Source organism: Argentina anserina, chromosome 4 (assembly GCF_933775445.1).
Source record: "Argentina anserina chromosome 4, drPotAnse1.1, whole genome shotgun sequence".
Taxonomy (NCBI): domain Eukaryota; kingdom Viridiplantae; phylum Streptophyta; class Magnoliopsida; order Rosales; family Rosaceae; genus Argentina; species Argentina anserina.
In genome coordinates, this window is record NC_065875.1 from 27,712,965 (window position 1) to 27,724,900 (window position 11,936).

Genomic DNA, 11,936 nt, shown 5'->3' on the forward strand with positions numbered 1-11,936 from the left:
ATCTGTGCATGTATCAGACATTCATGTTGCGCATATCAGAAATTCCGGTTGCCAGTCGTATTTTAGTGTTTTCAATCCAAGTCGAGTTTGGTTTGGGAAGATCAACCCAAAGCGTTTCAACAACTTCAGCTTGTTGAAGTGGTTAGAAACCAATCTATAATAGAGGATCGACCGCGTATATGTAAAGCTACATATCAGTTTAAAATATGAAAAAAAAAACTTTTATTTATGAACAAGCTAGTAAAAATGTATCAGCCTACATTAAAATATATTCCAAACAAGCAAAACAAAAGTTCTAGGGAAACTAACTCCGCAAATACACGACCCCTTATGTCCCAGTACTTTCTGGAATCTAAATCCTTTGTCTTCTACAATTAGATAGCACAGGACAGGGTTAAGATTTCTTTTTCTTGTTATCCTCAGGCTTGATGAGCTGGACAGGAGCTGCTGGTATGCGAACCCACCATTCTCTAATTCGCCTCACCCATCTGTCACTACTTTCTTTCCTATATGGCATTTCCCTTGTAAAAGCCTCAAGAAACACTAGCAGGACTATAAATCGCAGAGGCACAAATGCAAAGATGGCTGCCATGAATATCAGCAGTACAACCATCTTATCCGTTGCCTGTCAGACATACCAATCAGGCATGTGATAGTAAAACAAACAGTAAAATTAAATTCAAATGATAAATCTTAATAAATGTTAACATCAACCTAGTCGAAATAATCATGATTCAATAATGTGCATCATGGATGTTTATTTAACATTAAGTACGCTTGGATATTTGCAAAAAATATATATATAGAAGTATGAACATTAAGAATGACATCATCTAATAAGTGCCGGGTCACTTGCACTGTTGGTGCCTAGATGATTTTTCAGTAAACAACAAATTGTTGAGCAGCTGAAAGTTTAAGGGGAGGACAGAAATTTGACGGTGAGAAAGCACTCAGAGCAGAGACCTTAAGATGCAATTTTCTCATATTATTTCCAAAAGATATAACATTAACGCCAATAAATACCAAACAATGAGTTCTGTTATTTTATTTTAACAGTCAGTTGTATTCAGTTCTATTCAGAACACACTTGTGGTTTAACATCTCGTGACTTGCCGGAAGAAGGAAAGCCGTTGGAAAGAATTTTTGAGGGCCTCTCTGCATCGAAGTTTAACTGGATTTTGCCTAGATCTTGATGAAGAGAACTTGAAAGGCAGTCATCTAAACTTACTTATTAATTCATTTTCACAACATGCATATCCCTTTTACACCAGTGTTCTTTCAAGCTAACACATACCTGAGGAAGAACTGCGAATAGGAGGGCTCTTGTCTTCAGTAGGATAATATTCCCAGCTCGAAGCAAGGCCTCAACTTGAGTGATAGCTTCTTGTAACGTCAGCAGCTGTTCTACTGCATTATTATGGGGAGGTGTTATCCTGAATGGTTGTAACGGTTTCCCTTTGTTAAAATGCCTGCACCACAGCATGACAACTGCTACGAATACAAAAACGGAGGGCAATACATAACTGAACCAACCCCTGTACATCAAAGGTTACATATGAAATTACTTCTGTTTATCCGAACCAGTGAATATTCACTTTCAAGAAATGTGGAGATAAAATCAACTGCTGCCATGATGAGATGATATACACGAGGTTCTGACCATAAACCTACTAAAAATTTACCTTACTATAGAGAAGCAGGTCAGCACCAGAAACACTGTTGACTTGTAAGGCTTTTCCCATGATGCCAAACGTTGAACACGATTAGCTAATTCAATAACAGGAAGCAGTAACTCCTACAAGTAAGGAGTCACCTTTAAATAAAAGAATAGCAAGTTCAACATTTTCAAAGTTAAAGGTGCAGACATTAGATCACTGGAAAATAATAAAATCACGTAAAATGCAGTTTTAAACAAAATGAAGCCAGCCAAAGACCATCCTCTCTCTAAAACCACATACCACCTAGCAGATACCACGGATGTGGCATTAATGCAATAGATAAAAATCATAAAACTGGTTCACAAGTAGTTAAAAGGTTCAAGGAATTTTTTCACTCTTGGTTGAGAAGGAATGCAGTATGGTTATCACCTATCCACAATGAATTTAACAACCAGGTTCTCAGTCAAAAGCAGTTGAAAGAACAAAATAAAAATAATATGGCACATACGTAAAACCACACCAAGTGGGGTCATTTTTAGAAGGCACTTCTAAAAAGTTGTATTCACTCTCTCTCCCTCTATAGTACTACTCATTGGAAATATGGTAATATATGTTGGCTCACAAACCCCAATTTAACATGTGAAGTTCAATACCGACCTTCATTATTGCAAGATTTGTATCAATCCCATCCACTTTCACCTGGTCCACAGTTGCCTGTGCAGCTTCGGCCCTTCCAGTGTCCAATAATGACTGTTTCACAGCTACTTCCAAGGGGTTAATTTCACCAGCACAAACCTCACCAACTATTATTACCTCCACATCAAGATTGATTTCCTTTTGCAATATGAATCCGAGCTGAGCTAGAGCTATAAGTGAAATTGGAGACAATTTTGCCTGTCGTTTTGCATGTGGAGATTCATCATGCTGGGAAGCACTGGAACTCAAAATAACCAATCGAGTAGACAAAGTTTTCAAAATCAAGTCTCCTCCTGGAAGACTTTCAGCAAGGTTGAAAGCAAGTAAGGTTTTATAATGGGATGAAAAGAAGTGAAAGGCTTCTCGAACTGCACGATATCGCCAGATGCCTAAAATAGCCCTTGCCAGTACCTCTGATTTCTGAATATCTTTTAGGTTGTTTTTCTGAATGTACCTGTGAGAACGCAGGATTTCAAGACAAATATCCAACCAATAGTCTCGGCGAGAATTGCCTTTGAACTCAGGAAACTCCAAATGAACAGGCTCTTCTCTGCAAGAATTTTTTTAATAAAAATAAGATAGGTCATGATATATATATATATATTTCCCTGCCATAAATATATCAGCAGATAACTTACACAGATGTCGATTTGAACATGATTGCTTTATCAAAAAGACGAGTACCCAAGGGTCCAGTCAATACTGGTTTTATGACCTGCTTCGTGTCTGTTGCCAGATCATATCTAACAGCTTTGTCATATAAACCAACTCCCAATGATTCAAAATACAGCGCACTATTGGTCAGTGACAGTCGTCCTGGATAAAAAGATATTGGATGAGAAACACTTCTATATCTATATGATCTGAAAGAACTGAAATACATTATCATATCCGAGAATAATTGAGATCATGACTGAAATAGTAAGAGCTGCTTTCGAGAAAAGAGTTCTATGTTACATAATACAGTGACCATTTTAAATCATGGGTGCATTTGATCCACCTTCAGCAATACAATCACTTACCAGGCCACATAGACCGGCCAATATGTTTGAGCACTGGTTGAGTGGGAACTGTACCATCAACATCCAGGATGATTTCTCCCTCAGCGAGCTGAAGATTTCCAATGGAAGAAGCCAATGTACTTTTGGAAGCCTTAATAACCCTGCAGCAGATCCTTTAATTACAGACAGAAAAAGGGTAGTACTATCTGTTTACGAGTTAAAAACAAATGACAAAAGGGCCAAGGAAATTAATATTGAGTATTGAGAAGTATAGACTGTATAGTTATATGACTTAAATCTAACTAAGAGTAGGACCGAATCCACCATAAAGATTTTCACCATTGCATACTAACCAAAATCCACCATAAAGATTTTCACCATTGGTACACTGGTACTCTCTCTCTCTCTCTCTCTCTCTCACACACACACACACACACATCACAGCAATTTAGCATTTGATTGGAACTATAGAACTGACATCAATCCAAAAGTAGGAGAGTGATATAGAGCCATGCCATCAGAGTTTAAGCATATGTATGATTGTGGGTAACAATTTCACAACAAGGAAATGTAAGCCAGAGAACATAATAGAAATGAAAGATAAACATAATACTTGTCCAGGCTTCTTATGTATTTGTCATATACAAGGTAATGAAGTCGATGATGGCCTGATGTGCTTGTGAGTGCATCATAGAGGTTGTGGACAGTTATAATATCTGCAACAGCAGCACAACCGGGAGCTATCCGTGCAAAGGCTTCAGGCCCAACAGTTTTTCTGTCATCAACCTGAAGGCGGGAGTAAAGAACCAGTGTTAGTTGTTTGTGCATATGACTAAACAACATGATCGAGTATAACGTGCAATTTTATAAAATTGATAAAGAGAAGAACCTGGACAGCCATATTGGTAGAACTTGAATAAAAAAGTGACCAACCATCTTCATCCTCTACTTCTTGGTTACTGCTAGAAGCAGTTTCCTGCAATTGAAGAAAGAAGAAGATTCAAAGTAGAAGAAAGAGGATCAATGTTATGAAGTTTATGTTTTTATCTTAAAAAAATAGATGCCTCACTTTGTTTAGTTCTCTATTGTCAACACAGTGAATGGGTGATTCCCATGCAAGCATCATGTCAAATGTCAAATGACGAAACTCCTTATCACTCAAATAATCGGGGCGACTACACAGTAGATGGAGTGCTTGGTACGAGCAAAATTCCAGAAAGTTCCTTGCATAAGTCAGAAGCTCCTCCTTGACAGTTTGAGGTAGCTGAGTGTCAAAATGATGCTGTAATTCCTCAGTAGGGATCCGAAGAATCCTGCGGCAGCATCAAGATGCAATATTACATATTACTAAGAGATATCCCTTGCAGCAGTTGAAACCAAGTGAGGATAAATTGCATCCATTTGCTAATAGAGGGAGGATGCAACATATATATATATATATATATAGTTATAAACAGAAGGTGCAGTGTAGGTGCAAATGAAACATGTAAAGCATAACAAGGTGGATACTTGGAACAGCGAGAGACGACGGAATTGGCGAAAGGAGAGAGGTGAGGAATGGGTTTGGGAGAATCGCAGGCGGAGGAGGAAGGGGAGTCATCTTCGCTGGACTTAGTGCTGCTGCTCCGCCGGAAAAGAGATTTCAGAGTCTTGTTTTGGCTTTTCGTCAAGAAACCATCCAACTGATCCAACATCCCTAATTTCAAATTCTCCATTTCTCGAGTCGATTCTGGAGAGACTCCCCCATCAACCAACGCATGCTTTCTCTTCAGTTTTGCCAGATTTACATTTGGGCTGGACCTAACAGGCCCAACAACCTCTCTTTACCAAGTAGTATTAGTAACACCAATCTCGTTGACAAAATAAATTAATTCAATTTTAAAGAGTTTACTCATTTTTAATTTATATCGGTGGTTGAACCTCAATTTTCATGTTCAGCTGTGATGTGACGTGACGTGACGGTATGAACGGATCGTACGGTGCAAGATTCCTTTCTAAAAAATAATAATAATAACACAGTCCCAAGACTCTTTTCAGAAAGAAGAAGAAAAAGAGAGAGGAAGCCGAGATGGGTCAAGTTCAGAGCGAGGCGGCAGCAGATGTGGATCCCCAAGGCCACCCCGTCTCTCCTGCTGCTTCCATCAACTCTCTCATATCCGGTAACCCCCTTCTCCTCCTTCAATTTTCTTATTTACTTTTTCAACCAATCCTTTACCATGTTTAAATCGACTCGTAATCTCCAATGACTGCCTCTTCCATTTCAAGCCTGATTACCCAATGTAATTTCGGCAACAGCAAACCTCATAGTCCTCAATTTATCATATCCAGTCCTTTAGTTTTCTTAACTTTGTTTCCTTCATCGTCTGACACTTTATTAAGTGCACGATAGCTCATCTTCCTACCTTTGTTGTGCATTTACAGAAGCGTCTGCATATGGCAATGATGCAAATGAGGTTTGTCCATTTCAAACACTAACTAGTTCTTGTTTATGTCCCTCTGTATAGTTCACAGAATTTTATGTACTTTGTTAATTCTAGGCATTTCTTTTATACAACCAAAAAACAAAAACAAAAACAAAAACAAAATTCTCCTTGTATGATTGCCATCAAAATGAGCTGAAGGCACTGGAGTGCCCTTGCATAGCCGACTTACGAAAAGGCCCTTGTGGGATTCAGTTCTCTGAGGCGTTTGTTTGCTATCTGAAGAGTACTGTGGCGGAGAAGGTATTATCCAACTCTGCTAAAATTCGCACACAGCATACATCAGATGCACAGCAAGTTTACTTGATAGTATGTAATGCTGTATGACCTGTAAAATAATGTGATAACTTATAAGCTGTTAACACTAAAGAAGGAAAGGAAAACTTATCACTCTTGACCTGCATTTTAGACTACCTTCTCCTAGTTATTTAAGATCAAAATGCATCTGCCAAATGACTATAAGTAACCTTGTTTTCCACTATATTTTGCTCTTCCTTCTGCCAGATGACAAATTCTTGAATGGAATTTTCCACTTCTGGAGTTCTGGTTATTGTTGCATTCAGATGCATCTACTTGCTGATAAATGTTATGGTTTCAGGATTCAGTATCTATTTTAACGTACTTGTCAAAGATCACTAAACTTTCCCAAGTAATAGACAGTGAATTTTTTTTCCTCTTTTCTCTTTTGTAGGGATCAGACTGTGTGCATCCGTTTGTAAGTTTGCAGAACTGTATTAAAGCTAATCCAGATGCATTTCCTAAGGAACTTTCAGAAGATGATGAAGTTAGAAAAGAGGAAAAGCTGACCCAGGATTACAAAATCATCCCACCCTCATGGTCGAAAGAATCCCTAAGGCCAAAATCCAATCTGTAGGAAGATCACAACCAACTACATTTTGTTCATCCTGGGAAATAGAAAGTTAGAAACCATGAGTAATATTGTATTAATGAAGTTGTCATTGAATGTCTAGAAGCTGTGCTCCAAATATATTCGATACAAAGGAATTAGCCTGACAAATACTTTACTGAATGTAGTAAGAATTGAGACAAGTGGTATGTATTAACCCCAATTGTGATTAACTGAAGCAGTAAACATTCAAAATCAAAACCAAAATTCATAATGCTGTGTATGTAGGCCATGTAGGGTTATATTCCATCAATATGTAGAGAATAGCAAGTAATTGCAGTTATCGGGAAAAAAAAGTATGATTATGTGCAAGACTATGGGCCCTCATAAGGCCCAAATAAGAATGGAGCAGTTCTGTAATGGTCCCTTAAGGGAAGAAGTGACCCAATAGAAAGGGGTTTGGTTTGTCATTGATAAACCCTCTCTCCGAGCGGCAAGCTAAAGTGAAGAATTGGTCGAATTGGTCGAATTGGTCGCTCATGGCTTCTGCTATGGCCACTGGCTTCTGTTCCCAAAAAGGGATATTCCCTCGCCCCAAAGGTCTCCCCTTGCTTCGCCCCTTAGTTTCTCCTGCCTTTGTGAGCGTCCGCAGAGCTAGCAGACCGTTTTCAGCGGCAGTAGTAGTAGCGGCGGCGAAGAGTAATTCCAATCCTACTGCGGCGGCGAACAAAAGCAGTAAGGAAGAACAAGTGGTGGAAGAAGAGGTGGAAGAGGATCTACCGTGGATTCAGGAGAAGGCCTTGGACCTGGTGGAGTTCACCGGCTCCGTCACGCACGCCCTTCCTGGGCCCAGAGTTGGAACCAGCTCTCTCCCTTGGATTTTGGCTCTTCCTCTCGCTTATGCCGGCCTCACCTTTGTCGTTGCCCTCGTCAAGACCGTCAACAAGTTCTCTTCCCCTCGCCATAAACGCAAGAAACTGGTCTCTGCTCTATCCCCCTCCCCTCCTTTAATTCAGGGTTTCTCACTCAAACATTACTTTGCTTTTGTTCTACAGGTCAATAAAAATGCTATGCTATGCATATCAATTGATGAAATGTTCTCTGACCAAATCACGCCTGATGCCCTCAAACAGCTTGTGCAAAAGGTCATAGTCCATACACGTTACTTACCTTTCATATCTCTTTTTATGGGAGTCATGGTCTTGACAACCTCTCTTCATTTGTATCCAGACAGGTTTTGGCATGGAGGAGGTTTTGCGCAAGTACATTCGTTATACTTTGAATGAAAAACCATTCGATCCCGACATGGTTTCCAATTTAATTCAGCTCAGGAAAGCTTCTTTGTTAGATGATTCTCAGGTGGCTGAAATTCTGAATGAAATTTCAAGAAGAATTGTGCGAGACAAAGGTAAAACTGCTATCATAACATGTATGATCCAGCTACTCACATTTCCATATAAAACTCAAGTATCTGACGAGGACATTTAGCCAGTGTATGTATACCACCACCTCCTACCTCTGACTGGATTGTGGTGTGCTCACACTACAACTTCTTACTATGACTTTTCCATACATCATTCTATGGTATTCATGTGTTGATGTTTTGGATTTTCCTATTGTTAAGCAGGCATTGTTATTAATTTGATACATGTCTTGCCCAATTACAATGAAATGTTTCCTCCCTTAGCTTTCTAAAAAAAAACATCTACATGAAAAGTCAAAAGATATTCATTGCAAATGGTGTTTTCCGTTGCTGACAGCTTGTTTCCAACTTACAGGCCCAGTCGTAATGGATATGACAGGTTATACTGAAAGGGGTTTCAAGAGAAAATTAGCCGTTCAAGCCCTTTTTGGAAAAGTGTTTTATCTGTCAGAGGTAAGGGACCAAACAGCCAAATTAACTTTGACCAACTGCCTGTGTGGTTCAGCTTTATCTTATCTTTTCTTTTGTTGTCCAAAAACTAACTTGATTCTCATCATAACGAAATATGTTTAGTTCCTTGCTTCTCTTATTGTGTTACCAAATTAGTACTTAGAGTTGTCTTGCCTTGGAGACATTCTATATGTGACTGGCTTAAATAATGAGAGAGAGAGAGAGAGGCACAGCCTTCAATATGATAATTTTCAGTTCATTCTAATCTGATTTGAAAGTACAATAGATAGCCATATTCATAGGCTTCAAACACAACTCTTACACTCCTAGAACTGTAACTGCTAAAACTTATCAATAATTAAATTTAAATAGACTGAAATAGACATAAAGGTCATGAGTGTGACCCTTGACACTTAAATCATTATTCGACTCTAAAAACAAAACATACTCATAATCATTATTCATAAACTGAAAGTTAACTTGAAAAGACCCTTAATCTACCATGGAGACTTTCCTTTAGACCAAAAAGGGGTGGGCTTAGCCTTTGGCTTCCAAAGAGGATATTTATTTTTCAGCCAGCTTATGGCTGCTCTGTCATTAAACCCTCTCACAAAATGAGATTCACCACTTACGTTTTAAGTTATTGTGAGATGGGTGCTGTAAACCTCTAGTATGCAACAATTTTCTCTTGCCTGAAAGGTTATGCACGTGAGGCTTAAAAAATTGTGGCTTAAACATGGGGCACAGCTATCTTATAGGGCCGTCAAAATGTAGCTGCACAATTGTGTTTAAGTTGCTCAACTGTGGATACCAAATTGGATGTCATATGTGCCATTACCTCAATGAATCTAAATTTACAGAAGCATGATATAATACTGTGTTTGACATGAAAATGGTATGTTCTACATTTGATTGCATCACTTGCTCAAATTTCTGGTTACCTCGCCTTCATTTTTCTAATTTTTCTTAATTGAAAACCCACAGAATTTAAGTTTTTGCATACTGATTGCTGTTTACTGTTGGCTTATGCTAATTGCTTTCTTACATTTTCATTAGTTGTGCATTGTTTGCCTAATATTTGTTTCTGATCTTCTTGAAAATTATTGCAGCTCCCAGATTTCTGTTCGAGAGATAGCTCCTTAATTGTCAAAGAAATATTTGGTGTTACAGAGTAGGCCCTTTTCCCCTTAATTTCCTACTGAATTCATTATTGTGAGAGAATATGGGAAACAGAATGCTGATCTATAAGTTTGTTGTACTATTGCACACGATTCTTGAATCAATGATTTTCATACTCGTAATTAAATTTAACTTATTTTCCCTCCCCCACCCCCTTTTCCTTTGCTCAGTGAAGATGCAGACAGATTACGGATGCATACAGCCTCTGAAGCTGGGGATATGGAATCACTAGAGAAGATGGTTGATGATTCAGATTCTGAAGTTTCTGGCTAGGTCTTCCTGGTTTTAGATGCATCATACCAATCAGCTCAAACCATTATTATTATTTTCTTTGGTCTTTTCTCGGGAGCATGTGGGCATAAAAAAAATTTTGTGCGAGCATCTGTTTGAATACTGTCACATAATGTGCATAGACTATTTTTTTTTTAACTGGAAGTTACTGAATATCTGTAGACATAATATAGGTCATTAGGCTTAGCGGTTTTTTCTTAATTAACACTAGGAAAACAATATAGTTTTTATTTATTTATTTTAGTGAGATAAAATATTGATGAGTAATGAACTAAAGATGTGGTGAATTGGATAATTTGTAGTTTTGTACACTGTTCACTGTCGAGTCGTCATCTTATACTGGCCGGAGCCTACACCACCCACAGTCATGCAAAAGGAATACCTTCAATACAATTCATTACGTCTAGTCAAATGGGAGATTAATTCTTATACAAGCTCTAATAGCTTTTATTCAAAAGAAAAATATAAAGCTAAAACTGAGTCTAATAAGTCAGACAATTTCAACAAAAGCAATAAAAACAAGAAAATTAGCAACACAACATTAATGTTGTAAGAATCAATGATATATTGCATATATAATTTAATAAGCTGAATTATAAATAAATATAAATCAGAAATGAATAACACGAAAATAAATTCAACAAAAATACCGAACGATTTGTGATGGAAGAACAAGTCGAGACGTGTGTGATACCACATTGTCCTTAAGACGTTTACGCCTCCTCTACCGGTGCAAGGATGCTTGGCGCTTGTCTCCCAGGATATAACGACTAAACAATTCTAGAAAGTTGCACTACTAACTAGAACCATCAACGAACTCGAAAGGTACCTCTATCTATCACCAGAGAAGAACTAAGAACTTTGAGAGTGGGAGAGAAATGTGTTTTCGAATGGGATTATTTTACAATGAAAGGATGGTGGCTATTTATACTGTGAGGATTTGCAATCAGCAATAAATAAGATGGCGGTTATAGAAATCAAAAGATCATAACATATATGAGTTACATATGTTACAAACATTGATTTCAATTCTGTTATAATTCTCCATAACACACAATAACTCAGTTGTTACAAAAGAAGAATTTGAACAGTCAAGAGAATTTGAAAAGTCAAAACCGAATTTTCGGAAATGCAAAAAGAATCTGCGTTCCGACCCTCAATTCGGTGTTGCATTCGTGTCCGCAGTTCGCACGGGCATACACGAGTTTCCCTTGCGACCTAGGATTTGCACCCCCCCTGCGCGTGCGCGAGAGGGTATAAGGGGGCTTACACACTTTACAATCCATACACAATGGATTCTATATAAAGTCTTTTCAATACTTCTCTTTTCCAATGTGGGACAAATACATTTCTCTCATTCTAAGTGGCCATCTTTGAGTGACAATTTCTTATTCACCCACAAACCAAATTACACAAACAAACATATGATCTAATAGCCCTCATTATGGAGAACTCAAATCTATGTTCACCTTTGATTAATTATAAGTTTAACTTAATTTAATTAATCAATTAAAATTTAGTTTTAAATGGTTTTTCCAACCATTTTTTCCAACAATTAATTCTCCACATCGGCTTTGAGTTGCTCGAGGTCTAGGAACCTCTTTGGTGCATCATGTCCATGCATTGAAGAGAAGGACAACTTCGAATTAACAGTCCCTATCTAATAGCCACCTCCCCAAAGGGAGCGAAGGTGAAGTTCTCACATTAACAAAGAGACCTAAGGCGCCCGCAAAGGGCCGAAAATTAAAAACCCTATGAAAGAAAGAGCTTTAGCAATATGCCTCGAAAACCTCGTGCAGAACAAAAGGTCAATCCACAAACGAAAAGCCTAAACCCAGCCCACTTGACCCAGTGTTGTAGCCTAGTACGCTGAGGCCCAAACCCATGTTAGCGTGAGTCATTCTGTAATTA

At 38.2% G+C, this 11,936-nt stretch overlaps 3 protein-coding genes across 3 annotated transcripts; 2 read left to right on the forward strand and 1 right to left on the reverse strand.

Annotated features, from left to right (window-relative positions):
• Window positions 1–206: 206 nt before the first annotated feature.
• LOC126790480 (uncharacterized) lies at window positions 207–5,143 on the reverse strand. The gene is made up of 10 exons (XM_050516726.1): window positions 4,865–5,143; window positions 4,425–4,668; window positions 4,245–4,331; window positions 3,969–4,141; window positions 3,377–3,516; window positions 2,993–3,170; window positions 2,316–2,904; window positions 1,683–1,795; window positions 1,295–1,535; window positions 207–625 (listed from the first exon to the last, which is right to left on the reverse strand). Exons 1-10 carry the CDS (start codon window positions 5,068–5,070, stop codon window positions 395–397), a joined length of 2,202 nt encoding a protein of 733 aa, XP_050372683.1. The 5' UTR covers window positions 5,071–5,143; the 3' UTR covers window positions 207–394.
• Window positions 5,144–5,384: 241 nt separating this feature from the next.
• On the forward strand, window positions 5,385–6,828 carry LOC126792587 (mitochondrial intermembrane space import and assembly protein 40 homolog). Its single transcript, XM_050518994.1, has 4 exons — window positions 5,385–5,514; window positions 5,777–5,808; window positions 5,893–6,078; window positions 6,527–6,828. Exons 1-4 carry the CDS (start codon window positions 5,424–5,426, stop codon window positions 6,707–6,709), a joined length of 492 nt encoding a protein of 163 aa, XP_050374951.1. The 5' UTR covers window positions 5,385–5,423; the 3' UTR covers window positions 6,710–6,828.
• A 324-nt stretch (window positions 6,829–7,152) lies between these two features.
• On the forward strand, window positions 7,153–10,222 carry LOC126792586 (uncharacterized). Its single transcript, XM_050518993.1, has 6 exons — window positions 7,153–7,662; window positions 7,738–7,827; window positions 7,913–8,090; window positions 8,461–8,558; window positions 9,665–9,726; window positions 9,905–10,222. The coding sequence occupies exons 1-6, from the start codon at window positions 7,222–7,224 to the stop codon at window positions 10,005–10,007; spliced, it is 972 nt and encodes a 323-aa protein (XP_050374950.1). The 5' UTR covers window positions 7,153–7,221; the 3' UTR covers window positions 10,008–10,222.
• Window positions 10,223–11,936: the final 1,714 nt, after the last annotated feature.

What these genes read in the sequence shown, in the direction of transcription:
- LOC126790480 (XM_050516726.1), bottom strand. Translation starts at nt 5,070, where the DNA reads ATGGAGAATTTGAAATTAGGGATGTTGGATCAGTTGGATGGTTTCTTG. An exon ending in TACATAAGAAGCCTGGACAA is followed by an intron (nt 3,517 to 3,968) that starts GTATTATGTTTA and finishes GATCTGCTGCAG; the next exon opens with GGTTATTAAGGCTTCCAAAA. An exon ending in ACCTGCTTCTCTATAGTAAG is followed by an intron (nt 1,536 to 1,682) that starts GTAAATTTTTAG and finishes TTTGATGTACAG; the next exon opens with GGGTTGGTTCAGTTATGTAT.
- LOC126792587 (XM_050518994.1), top strand. Translation starts at nt 5,424, where the DNA reads ATGGGTCAAGTTCAGAGCGAGGCGGCAGCAGATGTGGATCCCCAAGGC. An exon ending in CATCAACTCTCTCATATCCG is followed by an intron (nt 5,515 to 5,776) that starts GTAACCCCCTTC and finishes GTGCATTTACAG; the next exon opens with AAGCGTCTGCATATGGCAAT. An exon ending in ATGGCAATGATGCAAATGAG is followed by an intron (nt 5,809 to 5,892) that starts GTTTGTCCATTT and finishes TGTTAATTCTAG; the next exon opens with GCATTTCTTTTATACAACCA.
- LOC126792586 (XM_050518993.1), top strand. Translation starts at nt 7,222, where the DNA reads ATGGCTTCTGCTATGGCCACTGGCTTCTGTTCCCAAAAAGGGATATTC. An exon ending in GCCATAAACGCAAGAAACTG is followed by an intron (nt 7,663 to 7,737) that starts GTCTCTGCTCTA and finishes TTTGTTCTACAG; the next exon opens with GTCAATAAAAATGCTATGCT. An exon ending in TCAAACAGCTTGTGCAAAAG is followed by an intron (nt 7,828 to 7,912) that starts GTCATAGTCCAT and finishes ATTTGTATCCAG; the next exon opens with ACAGGTTTTGGCATGGAGGA.